Here is a 22882-nt window from a genome sequence, read left to right as displayed (position 1 = left end):
GATGCACTTGTCCTTGTTGAACCTCATCAGATTTCTTTTGGCCCAATCCTCTAATTTGTCTAGGTCCCTCTGTATCCTATCCCTACCCTCCAGCGTATCTACCTCTCCTCCCAGTTTAGTGTCATCTGCAAACTTTCTGAGGGTGCAATCCAAACCATCCTCCAGATCATTAATAAAGATATTGAACAAAACTGGTCCCAGGACCGACACTTGGGGCACTTCACTTGATACCGGCTTGATAGCAACTGAGTGGATGCTCCTCTGTTCAGCAGTGCAGCTTGCCCAAACTATAAATAACATTCAGTGATCTCTCTTACTTTGTATTGGTTGATGACCTATGTTTCTTCAGTTACCAGGAAAACGCCTGTCGGGTTGGAATGTACCTGCAAAAGTAGACACCTATTTGTGGCTTGGTTCCATCAAGTATGCCCATACCATTATGGAGAACTTACCTTTAGGACATGAGACTGAAGTGCCCTCCGCAGATGGTACAGGACATCCTCCTCCTCCTTCACCTGCCAGTCTGGTGTACAAAAGTAAGACAATACTTCTGCATACAGTAGCAAGGATACTTAGCGGTAGTATGGAACGTTGGACATATGGTGCTCTAAATTAGGAGGATAGCAAAACATCTACTTGATGTATTTGCATTTTTCCCCAAAAATGCTTAAATTAACATTTTAGCACATTGTTTAATCAGAGACACTGACTAGTTGCTGAATGCCACCTTGGCAGCTACTGAATGCTTAAAACCTCCATTGATGCTTCATGGAATCATAGACATTAGAGATGGAAAAGACACACTACATTACGCCCTCCCCTCCATATCCCTCTCAATGCAAGGTTGTTGCCCTTAGCACATGTTGAACTGTTTTTGCTCCCTAGTTTAAATGTCCCAAATGAGGAGTCTTCCACTGGATCTTTTGATAAAAGCATATGTGCTTGAATTCATCGTAGGTGATAAATATACATAGGGAGATACTATGGTCAAGTGATGAGAGAAAAGACTGGAAATTAGCAGAGCTGGTTTATAACCCTGGCTCTGACACTGTGTGAATTGTGTGTGAATTTAATCTTTCTGTCGCTCCGATACCCCATCTTTAAAATGGTGATCGCACTTTCCTATCTCATTGGAGTGCTGTGAGGGTCAAGGTTTTGGAATTTGTGGGTGGTCCTCTTTCCATGTATTCATGGCATCATTTCCCCAAAACTGATAACATTGTATTCATTGTCCTGACACAGCCAAGCACCTCTTCCAGTTAAGAGCCCACATGTATCAGGCCAGGGGGCTCATTGCGGCAGATAGCTCTGGACTTTCTGATCCCTTTGCCAAAGTAACGTTTGTTTCGCACTGCCAGACCACCAAGGTAAGTTGCAAAGTCTTCCTTCTCCTTGTGTAAATAAGGAACTGAGATGTCTCATTAAAGTGGTGAAAATGGGAAAAAATATTGATTCTCAAAGGCAATTGGGAATTACCTTACCAGATCAGATCAGTGGTTTATCTAGTGCAGTCTTCTGTCACTCTCAGTGGCCAGTATTAGATGTTTGAGTTTCCTTTTCTGTAAAATGAGGATAATGCTTAATGAAAAACTACTTAACTACCATAATGAGGTGTTGTGAGGCTTAATTCATTAGTTTGTAAAGCACTTTGAGATTCTTAGACGCAAGGGGCTCCAGAAATGTAAAGGATTATAGTGTATTATTGAGACGAGTGGTTACTTATTTGCAGTATCTCTTAGAGCCAGTCACAGTGTATATTATATCATAGCACTAATATCCAGCCATATGAATACCAAGTGTGGTTGAAAACAGAAGTCCTAGCGCGGCTGTCTGTTTTGAGGACATGTGCCTGTCATTAAAGAAACACCACTGCCATTCTAGCTCTTGGTATGATTAAATTAACAAATATACCATCAGGGACAGCTGCTCTGATGGCATAGCATATATAGAATGAGTCACCAGATGCAGCCTTGTATCTGCTCTCCAAGTGTAATTGGTCTGCAATTAGACTAGTGCCAATCTGTTTTGACTCCTTTGGATGTTAGATTCTCTGAGATTATTGGACCGAAACAGCAAGTGTGGGCTGGGTTGTATCTTTCTGAAATTCTCCCTCTTTAGACTTTAAGATTAGGCCATTTCCATTGGCAGGGGGACAGATGCTGTGTCCTGCATCCCCGCCACTATTTTTGTGTGTGTTAAGAGCAAGGCTGCGTCACTTTTTAAAAAAGCCCAAAGTGCTGCTGTGGCCATGTGAGTCAGTTTGGCCCTTTGGAATGGAGTTTAGTAGAGCACAAGGATGGTTTCAGAGAGGCATTACCAGGTAAAATGCACACCAGGTGCAGAGACTCTCTGCACTACTTAAGTCCTGAAAAATAGTTGCTCATTGAGAGGCCTCCTTAGGGCTGCCTTTGAACTGGAGAAATGGTCTCCAGACCAGCCGCACAGAGATTGGCATGAAAGGCCATTTTGGAATGAGCAAGGAGTTTCCTGGGGACAAGAGAGGGGCTTCTGCCCAGATCCTGTGGTTTCAGTATGCTGTGCAACCGGTACAAGGGACAGCTGATTTATTACCCATAGGGAAGGTGGGAGGGTTCTGCATGGCAACCCTGCAACCTGGCCCGGGCTTGGGTGGGAGAGTTGGATTTCACTTTCACTCACCCAGCTTGATGGGAAAAACTCAGCTTGACTCTCAGAGCCCATCTTAATTTTGCAAGGGTGGAAGTTCAGTAACCCACTATTTCACTTGTAAATAGAGCACATTTGACACAGAAATCATCAAGGATCAATAAATGTGGAACCCAAATCAACTATTTTTATAGTCACTTTTCACAGGGTAACAAAGCTTTAAGAAAAATAATGTTTATCCCCTTCTGGCTCTCTGAAGGAAGTTTCTATAGCAGCAGATTCTGGGGGCCAGGGCAAGGAAAAGGTTTCTCTATCCAGGTGGCTCTCTAGAGTCATAGGGCCTGATTCTGCTCTCACTTATGCCTGTTTTACCCTCATGGTTAAGATCAATTGAGTTAATCTTGGTTTACCCCCATTGTAGCTCTCTGGATATCAACGGAGTTGATCCTGGTATAAGCTAGCATACCTGAGAGTAGAATCAGACCTACGTATGACAGCATTTTGTACACACATAAGTGCGAAGTAACATATTGTCTGAATAAAATACTGCATGCAATCATTTGAATTGTTTTTAGAATGGTGTCCACCAAGCTCCAATAAACCACAGTGAAAGAAGACATTTCCATTTAACAGAACAACAGCAGATGATGAGAGTCAGATTTTGCAGCGGATATTTTTTTCTTTAAAATTTAACATTGGTAGATACATTTCCTGCCAAAGCAGCTAAGCTGTTGTCTTTGAGGAAGTGCCTTGACCAGCCCAGCATGTCTGAAGTGCAGCAGCAAATTGCAAGGAAAAAATAAAAAAAAATTGTTATGAATTAATCAATAAATTACCTTGTTCAATAAGAACATTGTGAGTTATTATTGGCATCTGTATTTGAAGAAAAATTACTTGGAAAATGTTTACCCCACAGAATGAAAAAGTGGAATACATTTTGCTCAAAGTTCTTCTTTAACTATACATGGCCTGATCCTGCAGTCTCCAAACAGGCAGCCTTCCCATAGATTGCAGTATGAGTTTTGCATGCACAAGGACTGCAAGATATAAAGTCAGATATCTGGTTATTTGTTCAGGAAGAGCCTGTAAGGCAAGGAGGGGGGAACATTTACAGCTCAGAATGAACAGGGGTGGTATTCATCTGTGTGGGAAAGACTTTCAATGCACTTATGAAGGCCCATGTTAAGGTTTTTAGGCCCCAGTCCAGCAAACTATTTAAGCACATGCATAACTTTAGGTAAATGAGGACCCTCACTGAAGTTAATGGGATCATAGTTACACATGCGGTTTAAGTGCTTTGCTGGACTGGGCACTAAATGAGGCTTGCATGGGTTCTGATGCAGGACCTCTGCAGAGGTGAGTGACATTTAAAATAGGCCTTGTGCTGATTCTGTATTTCACCCTCTCTTAATAGTTTAGTTTAGTCCACTGGAAAAGATTTCATCACGGTGCAGCCACTTTCTGCTGGAGCACACCAGTCAGTCTTTTACCAGCCTTCTTAAAATGCTGTTTGTTTTTCACTAGATCATTTCTCAGACATTATCCCCTACGTGGAATCAGATGCTGCTGTTCAATAACATTGTGCTCCATGGTGAAGGGAAGGAAATTGCTGAATTCCCACCAGTGATTGTCATAGAGCTGTACGATGATGATGCAGTGGTAAAGATGAAATGCCTCTTATTAAAAAATCTGAATTGTTGCAGTGTAATGTATTATCTATGTAAAAATCAAAGCTATGTCATTTAACAGACATTTAAAAGTAGTTTCTCTGGCCATGTAAATCAGTTTCTGGCCCTTTAAAATGGAGATTAATATTGTGATGGGACGTAGTCTGAGAACCAGATTTATATCCAGTCCTCAGTTACGTCTTTGTAACCTCCTGGTCTTGTTGTTCCAGTTTGACTCTCAGATCCAAAAAGGGGTTTGCAGTAGAAACATCCTTTTACTTGTACGCAGTTGTAATTATTGTATTTATGTATGTTCAGAGACCCGAATTTACCTCCAGCTCACAGAAATCTAGTGCCATCTCACTGCTTATTAGGATACTGCCTTCAGAATTGCTGAAATGTGAAATCAAGGCATTGGTAAACTTCAGATGAGTTTAAAGAACACCCTCTATCATTTCAATAGTTGCCATCCATTGTATTTTGCTGTGCACCTGACTGAGTAGTTTTGTCAGATATATTAAAAGCCCATTTTCCACATTTGGATTGAGGGTGGGAGGAGCAGTTCCTAAGGCTGCTGCTATGTTTAGACTACTTACAAAATAACCCGAAGTATGTATCCTTATTTATCTAGGGTAAATCAGACTATATTGGCTCAACAGTAGCTGCCCCTGTGGTGAGACTTGCTGATCAGAAATACGAGCCACCTAAACTATCTTATCACGCAGTGCATTGTGGAAATCTGTCTGGAGGAGACCTTCTTGCTGCATTCGAGCTGCTACAGGTGAGGGATTGAGTATTAACATTTACCTTTGGGGCATGTAAAAGCATTTAGGGTACAAAGAGACACCGTGGTCCTAGTCTTGTCCTCACTTATACAGGTGCATCCCTTGTTAAAATCAGAAGGAGTTGCACCCAGGAGAGAGCAGGATTGGATCCTTTCTCCTTTACATCTCATATGCCTAGAACATGATGCAGTTGTCATTCCTGTTCATCCTGCAGTTGGAACAATAAACACTGTCCCTACTTCCACTGCTGCTGGCCCTCTGAATCCTCTAGCTTGGCTTACCTCGCATTTCCACTGGTTTTACCCTGCTCTAATTCTATTGACTGCAAGGTAAAGTGTCGTTTTGTTCTGGGAAGTGACTGTGTAAAAATGGCATCTTCTTACTGCTCCCTATGTCTGTTTAGAGGTCTATGTCTTTAACAACACTAATAAATTGTTACTACTACTTACTCTTATTACCAGTATGGAGGCAATGTATAGAAGGGAGAGTTAACTGGGTTCTGTTCTGGCTGTAGCACATAAACAGAATTGTTAACCAGTTTCCAGTTGCAGGGCTGAATTCTGCCCTCACATCTGGGCATGGCTTTGCAAATGCACAAACAAGACAGCTTGACTTTCAGACCCAAAGCAGAATTTGTAGGGCTGACAGGTAGAAGAAACTTCTTTTTACTTGTAAACTGAACAAATTTGTTCTGGAATGAGTGAGACATAACATGTAAAACACACAACCCCCATGATGGCATTTTAATAATCACTTGCCAGAGTAAAATTGCATTTTAAAGCATGTGGGGCTAATTGTTTCCCCAATTAAACCTAAATAACATCAAGGAGGGGAACGCACCAACTTAGTGGGGTGTAATTAAGGACAGAATCTAGCTCCATAATCAATATGTTTCTCAATTTTTAATCTAGTCCATGTTTCTAGTGAACAGAGTGAACATTTAGTTTTATTTCACTTCTATCTGGGTGAAGGGAAACAGCACAACATACCAGACTGATCTGAAAATATCTAAGGCCTGAATAAAGAGCTGAAAATAAATGTAAAAATAACCCAGTGCTGGCATTCAGTATTCTCAGACCCTTCACTGTTTGTCTTGGTGATTACATCCTAAAGAATGCTTGTTTTCATCACAGATAATGCTCAAGAGCATGGACTTTAAAGAACCATTCAAGAAAAGATGTGTTAAAACACTATGAGAGGCTTTAAAGCATTCTCAGAGGCCTGATGTGCTGGCAGTTTCTTTCTGGTATCAAAGGATTCCTGATGATGCTCAGTGAGAAGAAACTCTACAATCTCTAATTCGCTCTGTACTTCGGAGACAATAACGCTTTTGGCCACATATACCACATTAGGTAGTTCCGATCTACAAATTGTTGTTTGTTTCAATTCAGGCTATTTTATAATTGGAGTAACAATATGTATGAGAGAAGATCCCTTTTTGAAATTACTGAGGTAGTTCTAGGTCACTGCAAAAGGGTTAAAGTTGATTTCAGTGTAACAGAACAGTTGAGGCACTTAGACAAATAGGAGATTAGAGAAACAATGACTAATAGTGGACACTTGCTAGTCTTAATATGTATGCAGTGCACATATCTCCACTGCTACAATGATCAACACCCTGGCACAAGACACCTTTCAAGATCCATGAATCCTACGCTTGCCTATCACAACATGTGGTATACCTCATCCGGGGCACTAAATACCCCAGTAAAAATTATGTGGGTGAAACCAGACAATCATTACGCTCTGCAATGCACTCACACAGGAAAATGATAAAAGACAAAAACACCCTACCACCTGTGGGTGAACACTTTTCACAAAGTGATCATTCTGTATATAACCTATCAGTCCTCATCCTGAAAGGAAACGTGCATAACACATTCAAAAGACGGTCCTGGGAGCTTAAATTCATGACTCTACTAGATACTAATAATCTTGGATGGAACAAAGACTCTGGATTTATGGTTTATTACAACAATCTGTAACCCACTGACCCCCTCTTTGTGTCTTATGACTGCAGAGGTGGTAATAGGCCACTCTACCTTGAATGGTCCCTTACAATATGTGCTAACTACTTATGCTGGACAATCTGTTCCATCTTGCATTTAGCTGTGATTTGCCTTTCCCAGACCTGAAGAAGAGCACTGTGTGGCTGGAAAGCTTGTCTCTCTCACCAACACAAGTTGTTTCAATAACAGATATTACCTCACTTGCTAGTGTTGATCATTTGAAGTCATTAACGCTCACAGGGCACCTTTCTTGAGAGCTAGGAATGCTGGCCTAGATATCTTGGAATGGTTCCCATCTGTGTAGTTACTAGAATTGTCTGGAAATGTTCCCCCTGAAATGTCAGACTAAAATTTAAACCATTTCAGTTTATTTCACTCATCACATTTTGTTTTGATTCAATGACTATGTACACATCAAAAACATGTGACAATTCCAATGTTAACTTTTGAATTTTGGCTTTAGAGTCTCACAGCCACCTTTTACTCTGAATGGGCCCACCACCTGTTGAAAATGGCCTTATTTTCACGAGAAAAAAAGCTCCTTTTTAAAGAAAAATTTGGCCAGCTTTTTAACAACATTTTTGCAAAAAGGTTGTAACAAGATGAAAAGAATCAGTTTTTGAATAGTTTCATCTTCTGCTGAAAAGAGTTTTAACCCTCTAGTAATTACATTTCTCCTGACCCCTAAAATTCCCCATACAATTTCAGCTAACTACAGTGTAATTCTTCACTTTCTATCCTAAACTGTGGCATGCTGGCACTGGACCAAAATCTCCTCTTCGTTATACCAGTGCAATTCCTCTGAAGTTGATGGAGTTTCATGATGGAATAGAGAAGATTCAGCCCAGTGTTTGTGATTAAACAGCTGCTGTGTTTCACCACTTTAGGGAAGGACTGGGGATATGATCCCACTTTTCAGTTTATAAAGTGCTTTGGGATTGCTTTGGATCAGAGGTGCTTCTGTATATAAATATGAGTTACTGTTTTAGTTTATTATCATTATCACCACTGTACTGTGTAATGCTGTCACTCTGAGATGTTTTACACCTTTCTGTTTTCTGCGCCTACAACGTGGTAAGGAAAATATCTCCTTTTCCTTATACTAAATGAACTTTCCACACAGCAGCACATATCAGGACACAGAAGACAGATGACTCCTATTTAAAAGAAACAAAAGATGTGAACTTTACAGGTTCCCTGGTGACTCTCTCATAGCCTTAACATTTCAGTGGCAATAATTATAAAGCACTCTAGACACTACATTACTATGACTATTTCCCAGAATCCTTACTCTTTCACTTGTGTGTGATCATTATCGCACCATGGCGCATCTAATTGATCTAATTTTGTTTGCCCTTAGTTAACCAGAAGACATTTCACATCCTTCCTCTCTAATCCTGTCCCATAGTCACCTCTTTATGTGTTGTGTTTCATAATGAAGCCAAACAGAATTTTCTGAGCAAAAGGCGGTAATCTGTGAAATAGCAATTCATAGTTTTGTCAGCGTTAGAAATTGAGTTTCTGGTAGAAGAGATCAGTGCCCCTTTGGCTCAGCCTGGAGTACTAGAGGAAGAAAAGGCATACCAAACCAGGAAGGGGCATAGATCTACTGTAGAGAGATTGTGGGGGAGTGCAGAAAAGAGGAGACTGAGAGAAGACGTAATAACAGTTTTCAAGTACAGTAACTCCTCACTTAAAGTTGTCCCGGTTAATGTTGTTTCATTGTTACATTGCTGATCAATTAGGAAACATGCTCATTTAAAGTTGCACAGTGCTCCCTTATAACGTTGTTTGGCAGCCACCTGCTTTGTCCACTGCTTGCAGGAAGAGCAGCCCGTTGGCGCTAGCTGGTGGGGGCTTGGAACCAGGGTGGGCCGGCAGCCCCCCTAAGTTCCCTGTGCAGCAGCTGCCCACCAGGCTATCAGTTGCTGGCCAGTTCAGGTATCCCTCCCCCCACTGCCATGTGCTGCTCCTGCCCTCTGCCTTGGAGCTGCTCCCAGGAGCCTCCTGCTTGCTGTGCGGGGGGAGGAAGAGAGGGGCTAATGTCAGGGTGCCCCCCTCCCCCCTACTCCTGCCCCCTGCTTACCCCTTCTCCATATAGAGCAGGGTGGGCACAGGACAGGGCTCAGGAGGAGAGAGCTGGCCGCAGCTGCTGTCTCAACTTCCTGATCTTTTTAAAGGCAATGTACCTAGAGTGGGGTCAGTGTACTTAAAGTGGCAATGCGCCTCTCTCTCTCTCCCACACACAGGGTGTGTGTCTCTGTCTCTGTCTGCCGTGCTGTCTCCCCTCCCTCCATTCGTGCTGCCTTGTAGAGTGTGAGGCTACATTAACAACAATGGGTTAACCCTTGAGGGCTCAGCCGAATGCTAGTTCATCATTTAGCAGTAAGGCATTCCCTGGGAAATATCCCACCCTCAGACTTCACCACCTCAACCAAGCTTCACAATCATCATCGCTGTGTACTGTATTAAATTGCTTGTTTAAAACTTATACTATGTGTATATATATATATATATATATATATATATATATATATATATATATATATATATATATATATATAATATAGTTTTTTGTCTGGTGAAAAAAATTTCCCTGGAACCTGACCCCTCCACTTACATTAATTCTTATGGGGAAATTGGATTCACTTAATATCGTTTTGCTTAAAGTCGCATTTTTCAGGAACATAACTGCAATGTTAAGGAGGAGTTACTGTACATAAAGGGTTGTTACAAGGAGCAGGGAGAAAAATTGTTTTTCTAAACCTCTGAGGATGGGACAAGAAGCAATGGGCTTAAATTACAGCAAGGGAGGTTTAGGTTGGACATTAGGAAAAACTTCCTAACTGTCAAGGTGGTTAAGCACTGGAATAAATTGCTTAGGGAGGTTGTGGAATCTCCATCATTGGAGATTTTTAAGAGCAGGTTAGACAAACACCTGTTGGGGATGGTCTAGATAATATTTAGTCCTGCCATGAGTGCAGGGGACTGCATTAGATGACCTCTTGAGGTCCCTTCCAGTCCTATGATTCCATGATTCAGTCTATTGAATTTAAAATAACCTGTTCCCATGAAGTGCTTTGGCCTCATGGCAAAGCAGAGAGCATTCCAAAGCATGTCTTTCTCACAATGCCGAGCATGTATTCTGTCTGCATGATGGCCCTAGTTGCTGTAAAGTACTGTATGCAATGGACAACTTACAGGGGGACCTGAGACTATATTTCACAGAGCAGTGACAAAGAGTTATGACTATTTCATTTTTCAGATTCCAGATTCTGGTCCAGTGAGCCTTCCACCAGTGGATCCACCTGACGTAAGCCAGTTCTACCCAGTTCCAGCCAACATCCGGCCTGTTTTAAGCAAATACAGAGTGGAGGTAAGTTACAAAGAATAACATTTTTGACTTTTTCAGACTCCCAGACATTCTACATTTTTGCAGTGGAGCACAGGGTTTAGCAATGTGATTTTTGACATTCAAATCAGTGGGAATTACACAAATGTAACTGTTCAACTGACTGTTCAAATGTAACTAAAAGGGCCAGATCAGGTGCAATTCCTGAACACAACACATATAAGGCAGTAACTCCAACCATTGAATTAGATCTTGAAAACAACTAGGGCCAGACTTTTCTTCAAAGGACGGTCCCTATACATATTTGCTCAAATGCACATGCACTCCATGCACCCGAGACTGGAAGACTTTTCACTAGCAGTGTCCATTGGTCTATGCGTGTACCCTTCTCCTCGTGCTCTGAACCGAGGACATAAGGGATGGTGCGGACCAACAGCCTCTCCAGTTCCTTTCTACCACCTGTGACTGGAGAGCAAACTTCTCCAGTGTCCGCAGCATTAGCTTGCAGTCTTTGTTTTCTAGTGTAAATATTGTAAATAGTTCTACCTGTTCTGATTTCTTTTCTAGTGTTAGTGTGAGTCTCAGTGAGCTGTAGGGTGTCAGCTGTGAGTGTGGGCTGTAATGAAAGGAACAAGCAAGACTAACCCAGATCTGAATCCACAGACAAGGAGGCCAAACATTTAGATCTCTTTGGGGAAAAAAACTTCACTTCTGTTTTCAGTTCTACACAGCAAACTAGTAGGCTTTAATGGAAAAGGATGATTGTATGAATTATAATAACTTTTCTGTCAACAAGCTGCCTCAGGGGTGTAGACTTCAGTTCTGAGCAACCCTTGAGGAAGGTAAATTGCTAGCAAGTTCTGCCTCCCAGGCTTTGGTACACACACCAGATACAGCCTCCCACTCCCTGGCAACATTTATAGTCGTGAAACAGACTTCATAGCTCCAGGCCTCTGGATTCTCCAAGGAAATCCGATCTGCCCTTCGAAGGAAAGAACCCACTCAGTGAGAAAACAGATGTTTGTTACATAACCTCAAGGGCTTGAGCGCAACACTCCATTCTCTGGGTATCAATATCCCAGAACCACAAAGAAAATATCCTAAGTCTCAGTTTTCCCATCAACAACAGCCCACTCCACAATTCTTCACCCTCAGAGGGCTTCTGAGCCCCCAAGAAATCATCAAAGAAAGCAGCACCGAAAGCAGAACATTCCTTCTTCATTGTCCTCCCAGGCCCAGCCTCCCACTAAGCAGTCCTTTTGATGGGACCTTTCAGAGTTGCAAACCAATCCTCCCACCAACTCTACTGGGCTCAGATTTCCCCACCCCTTTTGGGAGCCATTTACTTTACTTTTCCTTGGCATGGCACCATATAGCATCAGACAAATGGGTTATGGAACTCATCATCACCAAATATACAAAGTTCTAATCCATCCACCCTCTCAAAATCCCTCCCTACTGCTGACAGGAAGTACACTCCTTGCTCCAAATGGGAGTTATAGAGCCAGTATACCCCAACATGGGGGGAAATGATTTTACTTAAGATATTTCTTCATCCCCAAGAAGAAAGGAGGCTGGAGGCTCATACTAGATCTCAGACTGCTGACCCAGGGCAAAGACAAGATCTTCCATCCCAACCCAGTATCTCTTCATCTTGCAACTTGGTATTTTGATGGATGACAAACTTAGAGGGATCGTGCTCAGTAGCTACACAATCCATTCTTGGCAATAGCAGAAAAGACTCTGTGAAAAAGTGCTATACAGCAAAATGGAGGAGATTCTCTATATGACATCAGCATCATTGACTGTTCCCAGTCTGAGATTCTACTATTCTGGACAACCTCCTCTCGCTCTGAAAAGGTTGGGGTTGTCTCTCAACTCCTTACAAGTGCACTTGACAGCTATTAGCGCTTTTCATCCTCCTGTGGACATCCATTCAGTCTTTGCTTGTCTGACTACAGTAAGGTTTCTGAAGGGTCTTGTCAGAATCTTTCCTCCAGTGCTAAAATTTACTCCAATCTGGGGCCTCAATCCAGTCCTACCTCCATTAATAAATTCACCATTCAAGCTTTTAGCCTCATGTTTATTTACCCCTCTGTCTATGAAGGTTGACTTCCTGGTTGCCATCACTTCAGCCAGAAGAGGAGGAGAACTGGGGGTCCTTATCGCAGACCCTCCTTATATGGTATTCCATAAGGATAAAGTTTCCCTGAGGTTATATCGTAAATTCATTCTGAAAGTAATCTTGGAATTCCAACTGAACCAGGTCATGCACTTACCTGTCTTCTACCTGAAGCCCCACGCCACCAGAGAAGACTGGAAATTCCGCTCTCTGTATATCTCACCAGCCTTGGCATTAGTAAATTCCCTTTGAGATGTCCCTCTTCTGCAGATCCATAGAGAAGCAACGTGGGTCTCTGTGCATAGATTTGAAAGATATTATGCCTTGGTACAGGCGTCTACAGCAGATGCATCCTTCAACACAGCAGTCTTCCAATCTGTGGTACAGCAGGGTTCCTCACCCCTCCTCCCCAAAGAATACTGCCTGAGAGTCATCTCAAATAGAACCATAGAATCATAGAATATCAGGATTGGAAGGGACCTCAGGAGGTCATCTAGTCCAACCCCCTGCTCAAAGCAGGACCGATCCCCAATTAAATCATCCCAGCCAGGGCTTTGTCAAGCCTGACCTTAAAAACTTCTAAGGAAGGAGATTCCACCACCTCCCTAGGTAATGCATTCCAGTGTTTCACCACCCTCCTAGTGAAAAAGTTTTTCCTAATATCCAACCTAAATCTCCCCTACTGCAACTTGAGACCATTACTCCTCATTCTGTCATCTGCTACCACTGAGAACAGTCTAGAGCCATCCTCTTTGGAACCCCCTTTCAGGTAGTTGAAAGCAGCTATCAAATCCTCCCTCATTCTTCTCTTCCGTAGACTAAACATCCCCAGTTCCCTCAGCCTCTCCTCATAAGTCATGTGTTCCAGTCCCCTAATCATTTTTGTTGCCCTATGCTGGACTCCTTCCAATTTTTCCACATCCTTCTTCTAGTGTGGGGCCCAAAACTGGACACAATACTCCAGATGAGGCCTCACCAGTGTCGAATAGAGGGGAACGATCACGTCCCTCGATCTGCTGGCAATGTCCCTACGTATACATCCCAAAATGCCATTGGCCTTCTTGGCAACAAGGGCACACTGTTGACTCATATCCAGCTTCTCGTCCACTGTAACCCCTAGGTCCTTTTCTGCAGAACTGCTGCTGAGCCATTCGGTCCCTACTCTGTAGCGGTGCATGGGATTCTTCCGTCCTAAGTGCAGGACTCTGCACTTGTCCTTGTTGAACCTCATCAGATTTCTTTTGGCCCAGTCCTCCAATTTGTCTAGGTCCCTCTGTATCCTATCCCTACCCTCCAGCGTATTTACCTCTCCTCCCAGTTTAGTGTCATCTGCAAACTTGCTCAGGGTGCAATCCACACCATCCTCCAGATCATTTATGAAGATATTGAACAAAACCGGCCTGAGGACTGACCCTTGGGGCACTCCACTTGATACCGGCTGCCAACTAGACATTGAGCCATTGATCACTACCTGTTGAGCCCGACACTCTAGCCAGCTTTCTATCCACCTTATAGTCCATTCATCCAGCCCATACTTCTTTAACTTGCTGACAAGAATACTGTGGGAGACAGTGTCAAAAGCTTAGCTAAAGTCAAGGAACACATCCACTGCTTTCCCTTCATCCACAAAACCAGTTATCTCATCATAGAAGGCAATGAGATTAGTCAGGCATGACTTGCCCTTGGTGAATCCATGCTGACTGTTCCTGATCACTTTCCTCTCATCTAAGTGCTTCAGAATTGATTTCTTGAGGACCTGCTCCATGATTTTTCCAGGGACTGAGGTGAGGCTGACTGGCCTGTAGTTCCCCGGATCCTCCTCCTTCTCTTTTTTAAAGATGGGCACTACATTAGCCTTTTTCCAGTCGTCCGGGACCTCCCCCGATCGCCATGAGTTTTCAAAGATAATGGCCAATGGCTCTGCAATCACATCCGCCAACTCCTTCAGCACTCTCGGATGCAACGCATCTGGCCCCATAGCCTTGTGCATGTCCAGCTTTTCCAAATAGTCCCGAACCACTTCTTTCTCCACAGAGGGCTGATCACCTCCTCCCCATGCTGTGCTGCCCAGTGCAGTAGTCTGGGAGCTGACCTTGTTCGTGAAGACAGAGGCAAAGAAAGCATTGAGTACATTAGCTTTTTCCACATCCTCTGTCACTAGGTTGCCTCCCTCATTCAGTAAGGGGCCCACACTTTCCTTGACTTTCTTCTTGTTGCCAACATACCTGAAGAAACCCTTCTTGTTACTCTTAACATCTCTTGCTAGCTGCACCTCCAGGTGTGATTTGGCCTTCCTGATTTCACTCCTGCATGCCCGAGCAATATTTTTATACTCATCACTGGTCATTTGTCCAATCTTCCACTTCTTGTAAGCTTCTTTTTTGTGTTTAAGATCAGCCAGGATTTCACTGTTAAGCCAAGCTGGTCGCCTGCCATATTTACGATTCTTTCTACACATGGGGATGGTTTGTCCCTGTAACCTCAATAAGGATTCTTTAAAATACAGTCAGCTCTCCTGGACTCCTTTCCCCCTCATGTTATTCTCCCGGGGATCTTGCCCATCAGTTCCCTGAGGGAGTCAAAGTCTGCTTTTCTGAAGTCCAGGGTCCGTATTCTGCTGCTTTCCTTTCTTCCTTGTGTCAGGATCCTGAACTCGACCATCTCATGGTCACTGCCTCCCAGGTTCCCATCCACTTTAGCTTCCCCTACTAATTCTTCCCGGTTTGTGAGCAGCAGGTGAAGAAGAGCTCTGTCCCTAGTTGGTTCCTCCAGCACTTGCACCAGGAAATTGTCCCCTACATTTTCCAAAAACTTCCTGGATTGTCTGTGCACCGCTGAATTGCTCTCCCAGCAGATATCAGGGTGATTGAAGTCTCCCATGAGAACTAGGGTGTGCAATCTAGTAACTTCTGCGAGTTGCCGGAAGAAAGCCTCGTCCACCTCTTCCCCCTGGTCCAGTGGTCTATAGTAGACTCCCACCATGACATCACCCTTGAATAAATGGAATAAACCTAGGGACCATCACTCGAAGAAGAACAACTGGTTACTTATGTTGTATAGTAACTGGAGTTTAAATAAAAGGAAGTTCTTCTTCACACAGCGCACAGTCAACCTGTGGAACTCCTTGCCTGAGGAGGTTGTGAAGGCTAGGACTATAATAGGGTTTAAAAGAGAACTGGATAAATTCATGGAGGTTAAGTCCATTAATGGCTATAAGCCAGGATGGGTAAGGAATGGTGTCCCTAGCCTCTCTTTGTCAGAGGGTGGGGATGGATGGCAGGAGAGAGATCACTGATCGTTACCTGGTAGGTTCACTCCCTGTGGGGCCCCTGGCATTGGCCACTGTCAGAGGACAGGATACGGGGCTGGATGGACCTTTGGTCTGACCCAGTGTGGCCATTCTTATGTTTTGTTCTTATGAGTTCTTCGAGATGTGTGGTTCCGTGACCTGCCCTCCTCCTCTTCTGCTTTGGATCTTTGTCCTAAGGTTATTCATGCTAAGGAAGGAGCTGGAGATGTGGTCAGTGCGCACCGTCCCTTCCACCCTTGGTTCAGAGCATGAGGAGGAGAGGGGCACAGGCGAGGACAAACAGACACTGCTAATGGAAAATCTTCTGGTCCCAGGTGTGTGGAGCACATGCGCACCTTGAGCAGAATACACATAGAACTGCAGTTACTGTACAACATAAGTAACCAGTCTTTCTAGCTATGGTACATGAGTATGGAAGATGCTTGTGTAAAATGGCTGGACAATTGGGAAGTGTCGCCTGCTCTCAATCCCACCTTCAACCCTTGATGGGCAGGCCGGTATGGTCCTGCCCCGCTGCACCAAGACACCCTCTTTGGGTTATTTAGTGTTGCTAGTGGCTAAGTGTTAGCCACTCCTCCTCTGCTCCCAAAACTTGCAGCCAAATGATGGCTGCCTCCTGTGTGCATGTGTTTGTGCTTTCTCCCCAACCCCTCTAATGCCCCTGTGAACAGTCAGCTACAATTTGGGCCTAAAGTCACTTTATTATACAGAATGTAAGGGAAATTTGGCAACTCCTCATCTGTCAGAATAATGACCAAATTCTAACCAGTCCTGTTGTGTCACTTCCTGTCGTTGGTCCTATAACTACACATAATGTGTTTAATTGCCTGTCTTTGAAGATTTCTAAATCAAGTCAGATTTTAATCATATGAACTGTGCTGAGACTGATGAGCCAGTCACTAGAAATGCTTGTGTGTGAACTCAACCACAGGAGCAATTCTTGCTGTGACTTTTTCTGCGCAGGGGATCAAACAGTCAAATTGTTGCAAAGGGAAGTAGGAAGAGAAATGACAACCATCCACTGGACAAAGGGAAAAAAATCTCTTTTTCAGATGTGTTTTCTGCCTGAGGCCCGAGTCTGTGAGTTAATTAAGCACATACTTAGACTTTAAGCACATGAATTCCATTTATGTCAATGGGACAAATCATGTGCTTATAGTTAGGTATGTGCTTAAATAGTGCTCAGTCAGGGCATTACCCACAGTCTACTCCTGAATGATATGGCCGTGGTTTGGCATTCGAAGAATTTTATTTTGGATTTTCTAATTCCTAATTTATATTGTTGTAATTATGGTCATTTTAATGCTATTTTCTATACTTAGAGCTTAAATAATTGTTTTGCTAATAAGTACCGGTGTGTAAGAAAACTTGGAATTCCATGAGAGTTCTAGAGGGTATGCAGTGAATCAATGCATAAAGCATCTAAAGGTGATAAAACTATTCCTGACAAAATACCATGGGCTATATTCTCAGCTGGTATAAACTGATGTAGCTCTGTTGTAGGCAATAGCTGAGGATCTGACTTGTCAGATTAATAGGGACTGAGCATGTTTGTCCTGAAGAGGAGGGGACTGTTAGAAATAAAATTATTATTAACTGATTATGTTTTGTTAACAGTTTAACATTGTTAGTTGGCTTAACTTTCAGTTCAAAGACATGAAGTCTTCTTTTTAATTTCAGACTCTGACAGGTGTTTAGAACAATTTCTTACAGATAACTGGGGCCAGATTCAGCAGCGCTTTCTGGCAGCTATGAGTTGTCTGAGTGGCACAAAGTGGCAGGAGCATACTGGTGAACCTGGTCCATGATTCCCAGTGTTACCTGTGTACTCCTGTCAGGAGCATCCCAGTGAGTCTGGCCCACTATAACCTATGTTTTGCTGACCACTTTTCTTCCACTTGCCATAGGTTCTGTTCTGGGGCGTTCGTGAGCTGAAGAAGGTACAGCTCCTCTCCGTGGACCGCCCACAGGTTCTCATAGAATGCGCAGGGAAAGGAGTTAAATCTTCCGTCATCCAGAGTGTCAAGAACAATCCCAACTTCAGTGTCCAAGCAGACAGGTTTGAAGTGGTATGTACCATGCACTGCCCTCTCTCTCTGATTGTCTTTTCTTTACTCAGTGGAAGACACAAGCTATAGCACTGTTCGATTTTCTTTACTTTTTAAGCCCTTTGTGCTGTTGCCAGACTGGACAGTTAAGTAATTGACTGGTTATGACTAAGGCTACGAGTCTGTCATGGAGGTCACAGATTCCATGATTTTTCATGACCTGTGTGACTTCAGGGCTTTGGCTGTCAGCCTCAGGCAGCGGGGGTCAGGCTGTCAGGACACCCCGGGTGGTGTGGTGAGCCCCATATGGCAGGACTCTGGCAGTGAGCCCTGTGTGGTGGGGCTCGGGCTGTCAGCCTGCCCCCTTCCCTGAGCATCAGGGTGAGCCCTGTGTAGTGGGACTCTGGCAGTGAACCCCATATGGTGGGGTTCAGGCTTTCAGTCCCCTCCCCTTGGGTGGGCAGCATGGCTCTGGCTGTCAGCCCCCCGCATAGTGGGTAGGGTAGCGGGACTCGGTCTGTCAGCCCCCTTGCTCCGGGAATTACCCTTCTGTGAATTCTTGTTTATTGCCCGTGACCTGTCTGTGACTTCTATTAAAAATAACCCTGATAAAATCTTAACCTTAGTTACGATCCATGAGCTTTGAACCTTTTACCTCTAGGTTGTTGACTTGAATTTGACCTTGGCCAGTAGTGCCTTGAAGTTTCCTAGCTGTCCATTGGCATGTGCGAAATGAACTGGTGGTTTCACTTCAGGTCTTAGTGGACAAGGATTTACGCTAGCTGGCGACACCAACAGAGATGAAAGTCTATCTAAGTGTTTATAAGGCACAATGGTATCTAAGCACCAATAATAATATCTAAGTACCTGTGGTACCTTTAATTTTTATTGCACTTTACGCATTCAAACTGATATCCAGACATTACCTAGTTAATCAGCACAATATCCCTGTAAACTAGGGCAATATATGTTATCCCCTTTTACAGCTAGGAAACTGAGGCAGTGAAGTGAAATTACTTTGGCCAAGTCAGTGGCTGGATTAGAACTCACAAATTCCTGACTCCCAACACTGTGTTGATTCCTCTAGGCTTTACTGTTTTCCCTGACACATTTTTAGCAGCCCACCCACGAGCCAGGGTGCTTTTCTAGGTAGGGTTGGCAGGGTAGTGGACAGAACTACACTGCCCATGCTGTACCTGTTTAATGGATCAAGAACATCAATAGTCAGGGTTCTCAATCCAGCACTTTTCAGGACACTTTTCTGGACACTAGTAAGGAAAACAAATCTCTCATGCTGTTGTCTGTTCTTTTCTGCCAGGAATTGCCTGAAAACGAGCTTTTGCACCCACCACTCAGTATCTGTGTGGTTGACTGGAGAGCTTTTGGTCGTAGCACTTTTGTTGGAACACACACCATCAATTGCCTTAAGCAATATTTATATAAACCCAAGGAGCTTCCTGCACCTACAGCAAAAGTGGACGTTATAGAAACTGACAAAGGTAAATGCACAATATAACTCTTGTCCCCAAATAAAAAGACAAGGTGATATTTGTTAAAATAGTAAATAATAATAGTTTACTGCACTGGGAGTAAGCACATGCTTAAGGGATCTGCTGGACTGGGGCTGGAGTGCTCAGCACCTTGCAGGATCAAGGCCTGTGCGACTTTTAAGAGATATCATTATTCATATTTTCTTGAGACCCAATACGATGACTGTCTCTTTTTTTGGCATAATCTTGCCAATTTGCTGTGTTTCTAATTTCAGCTGCTCCGGAGTCACCACAGCTGCCTGCATCACCCCAACCACAATCACGTCCAGCGGATCACATTTATGTTGATGTGGAGCATGGTTCAGCTGCATTAGGAATGCAAGAACCAGATCCAGCAAAATCTGCTGCTGCAGCAGCTGTACCTGCTTCTTCACTGCCATCTGCACTTAAATCTACATCCCCATCCTCTGAACCAGCAGAAGATGGAAAGCAGAAGGTGGACTTGGCTGAACCATCAGATAGCAAGCTATTTTAAAATAATAAAATAATAATAATAATAATAACTTTATTATGATGGTAATGTGTAGGAGCCCAGTTATAGGCCAGGACCCCATTGTGCTAGGTGCTGTAGAAACACAGAACAAAAAGACAGTCCCTGTGCTAAAGAGGTTACAATTGAAGTATAAGACAATGGGTGCATACAGTCAGAGAGGGAAGAACAACGAAACAATGAGACAATATTGGTCAGCATGACAGGGCAAATGCATTCTAGTTCATACAGCTGATCAGAAGAACATTTCCAGACTGCAGAAACCTTTTTCTGATCAGCCCTATAAACTATCACTTTTTGGATGGGGAAATAACCAATCTTTCTTTCTTTCTTTCTTTTGCAAAAATGAAATGGAAGGAGTGACAAAACTATTTGACATTGTGTTCCATTTGAGCTACACTTTTTGGAGTGGGATAAAGTAGCCACTTCTTACCTGTAGCACCTAGATGCACTGGTAATTAGTTACACATTGCCAATGTTCTGCATAGTTTGAAGGACAAGGAAAGGCAGTGATGTCTCAACTCCACATGTACACACCCCTGTGTGTCTATCGTCTGTAACAACACAATTTATAGATACAAGAGTGAGTGAAATATAGTAAAGTATTCATCCAAATATAGAGCCTAGTATTGTAACTCTGTGTCTAATACAGCTCACCATTGCCACCCTTCTGTTTGTAGCTGCACTGCTAAATACATGATAGCTGCAAGTGGCAACTCTTTATTCGTGTGAAAGGCCGAATGCGCAATTTAACAGGGTCCAGTCGTTATTCACATGAGCAATCCCATTGATGTCAGTGGGCCTACTTGCAGAAGCAGTTGGTTTGTGGAATCAGGCTCTTTATCTTTTCGAAGGGAAGATGGCTGAATTCTCAATGGCTATTCAGAATCCTAGTTGTCTTCAAAACTCAAGTGTTGATCATATTGAAAGTTCTGAATGTATCTGCAAATGCAGTGATATTGGAGGGAACCAGGGGATGTCAGGAGGTCTGTATCCTTCCAAATATAATTCTTCTTCTTTCTAAGGTAGATCTTCCCTTTAAATAGTTTGCTTTTGTTGCAATGCCCCAAATTTTAAAAGTATAATATTTGATACCAGCTGAAGGTATTAGAGAAACTGTACTAATAACATGATGATCACAATGGATTCTTTTAGTGGGATGCAAAGATAGAAACACAAAATAATGTAGGTCTTACAGACTGAAATCCACCCCACCTACATCTGTTCCACTCGATAGCTCAGCTGGTTTTTAATAGCTGACATAAGCCTAGAGGTGAACGGCATTTCCTTATACCTTGCTAGGTCTCAAGAAAATACTCCCAACGATCCACAAAAAGAAAAAAGAGAACAATAGCAGACGAATCTGCCGAAAATGTTATTGATTGGTGGTCAAAGTACGATGCTTCTGTGGAAAAAATGAAAAAGGTAAGGGCCCCAGTAGCCCCATACTTGAATGGAGGTATGGTATTTTAAAGCTAGATTTATGCAAAATGGCTTCCTCTTTAATGTTCCATTTGTATTTAGGAGTCTGACTATTCTATTTTTATTTTGAAAGGTAAAATCAATCTATCCCAGCAAGGGGAAACCAGGCAACAGTGAGTAAAATATTTGTATATGTACTTTTTTACTTACTATAATAATTTATTTCTGTGCTAATTTAAGAACATTTTTACCCTGTTCTTATTGAATGTCTGTTCTTCCTAGAGTTGTGAGAGGGGCAGCGTTTAGGTCCTAATCCATATCTGGATTAGACTATGGGTAGTTTAGATGCTGAGATACAAAACTGGGTTGAGGATTGGGTTTAACGATGTTCAAATCGCACAAGCAATTCTTTGCAGAATTCAGCCTCAAAATGATGGAAATCTTACAATGTTAGATGTTCTAGAAAGATTACCACAGTATTGGTCTGCATCTGTATCAGGTCCAAAAAATGAGCCTCTTTTAATTTTGATCCAACTGAGAACCCAAACCGGGTTCAGTTCCAGGAATCTGAATTTGAAAATAGAGTCCAGAATGATAGGCATCACAATAGCAGCTAATTCTTGTGTCAAACTCAGTCAACTCAAGAATTTTCAGCAGAAGAGCCTGATGGGATTGGACAAGAATAGATCATTAAATACACTAATGGAAGAGAATCTTCTACTGCTTTACATATCCCTGTGACAGTGAACCATGCCGTTAGCAAATTATTTTCCTAACCTGACTATTTAAATAGGCAGAGAAAGAAAACTAATATTTGTACTTTCTGTGTAGATTTGCTCCTCAGAATAAAATGGCTGGCTCTTCCCATCCTAGAGATGGATATATTTTATTAGTGGTGGAAATGATTTCTAGTTTGCAAAGCATTTTGCAATCATTCTGGATGAAAGGTACTACATAAATGTCAGTCATTATCATTTTGAACGTGGCAGCTGACCAACATTTCAATTATCAGATTATCAGTGCTGAAAAGCTATCAGTCAAAATTCTAATTATGCATGGACCATACCTAGCCGCCTGAAAGAAATGCTATACAAAGTTCTGATGCCGCACCCATGTACAGCAATATTGTTAACTGACACCTTAACATAGATAAAAAGAACAGGAGTACTTGTGGCACCTTAGAGACTAACAAATTTATTTGAGCATGAGCTTTCGTGGGCTAAAACCCACTTCATCGCATGCATGCAGTGGAAAATACAGAAGGAAGATCTATATATATATATATATACACAGAGAACATGAAACAATGGGTGTTACCATACACACTATAACAAAAGTGATCAGTTAAGGTGAGCTATTAGCAGCAGGACAGGGAAAAAAAACATTTTGTAGTGATAATCAAGATGGGCCATTTCCAGCAGTTGACAAGAGGAACAGTACGGGGGAAAAATAAACATGGGGAAATAGTCGGAGAACACTTCAATCTCTCTGGTCGCTCGATT

General features: G+C 42.7%; 1 protein-coding gene across 1 annotated transcript in view; it reads left to right on the top strand.

The window, feature by feature from the left end:
• The window catches only part of FER1L6 (fer-1 like family member 6), a 148439-nt gene that overhangs the window by 85259 nt on the left and 40298 nt on the right, over window positions 1-22882 (top strand). Inside the window, exons 19-28 of the mRNA XM_073329149.2 lie at window positions 350-536; window positions 1243-1367; window positions 4150-4284; window positions 4924-5073; window positions 10352-10462; window positions 17778-17939; window positions 19237-19417; window positions 19684-19904; window positions 21261-21383; window positions 21514-21553. Of these exons, the coding sequence (XP_073185250.1) occupies window positions 350-536; window positions 1243-1367; window positions 4150-4284; window positions 4924-5073; window positions 10352-10462; window positions 17778-17939; window positions 19237-19417; window positions 19684-19904; window positions 21261-21383; window positions 21514-21553 (1435 nt within the window). The remainder of the gene's footprint in view (window positions 1-349; window positions 537-1242; window positions 1368-4149; window positions 4285-4923; window positions 5074-10351; window positions 10463-17777; window positions 17940-19236; window positions 19418-19683; window positions 19905-21260; window positions 21384-21513; window positions 21554-22882) is intronic.

The sequence above is a fragment of the Lepidochelys kempii genome, chromosome 2 (genome assembly GCF_965140285.1).
Source record: "Lepidochelys kempii isolate rLepKem1 chromosome 2, rLepKem1.hap1, whole genome shotgun sequence".
NCBI lineage: Eukaryota > Metazoa > Chordata > Testudines > Cheloniidae > Lepidochelys > Lepidochelys kempii.
Note: the sequence above shows the minus strand (reverse complement) of the source record. Positions and strands in the feature narration are given on the sequence as shown.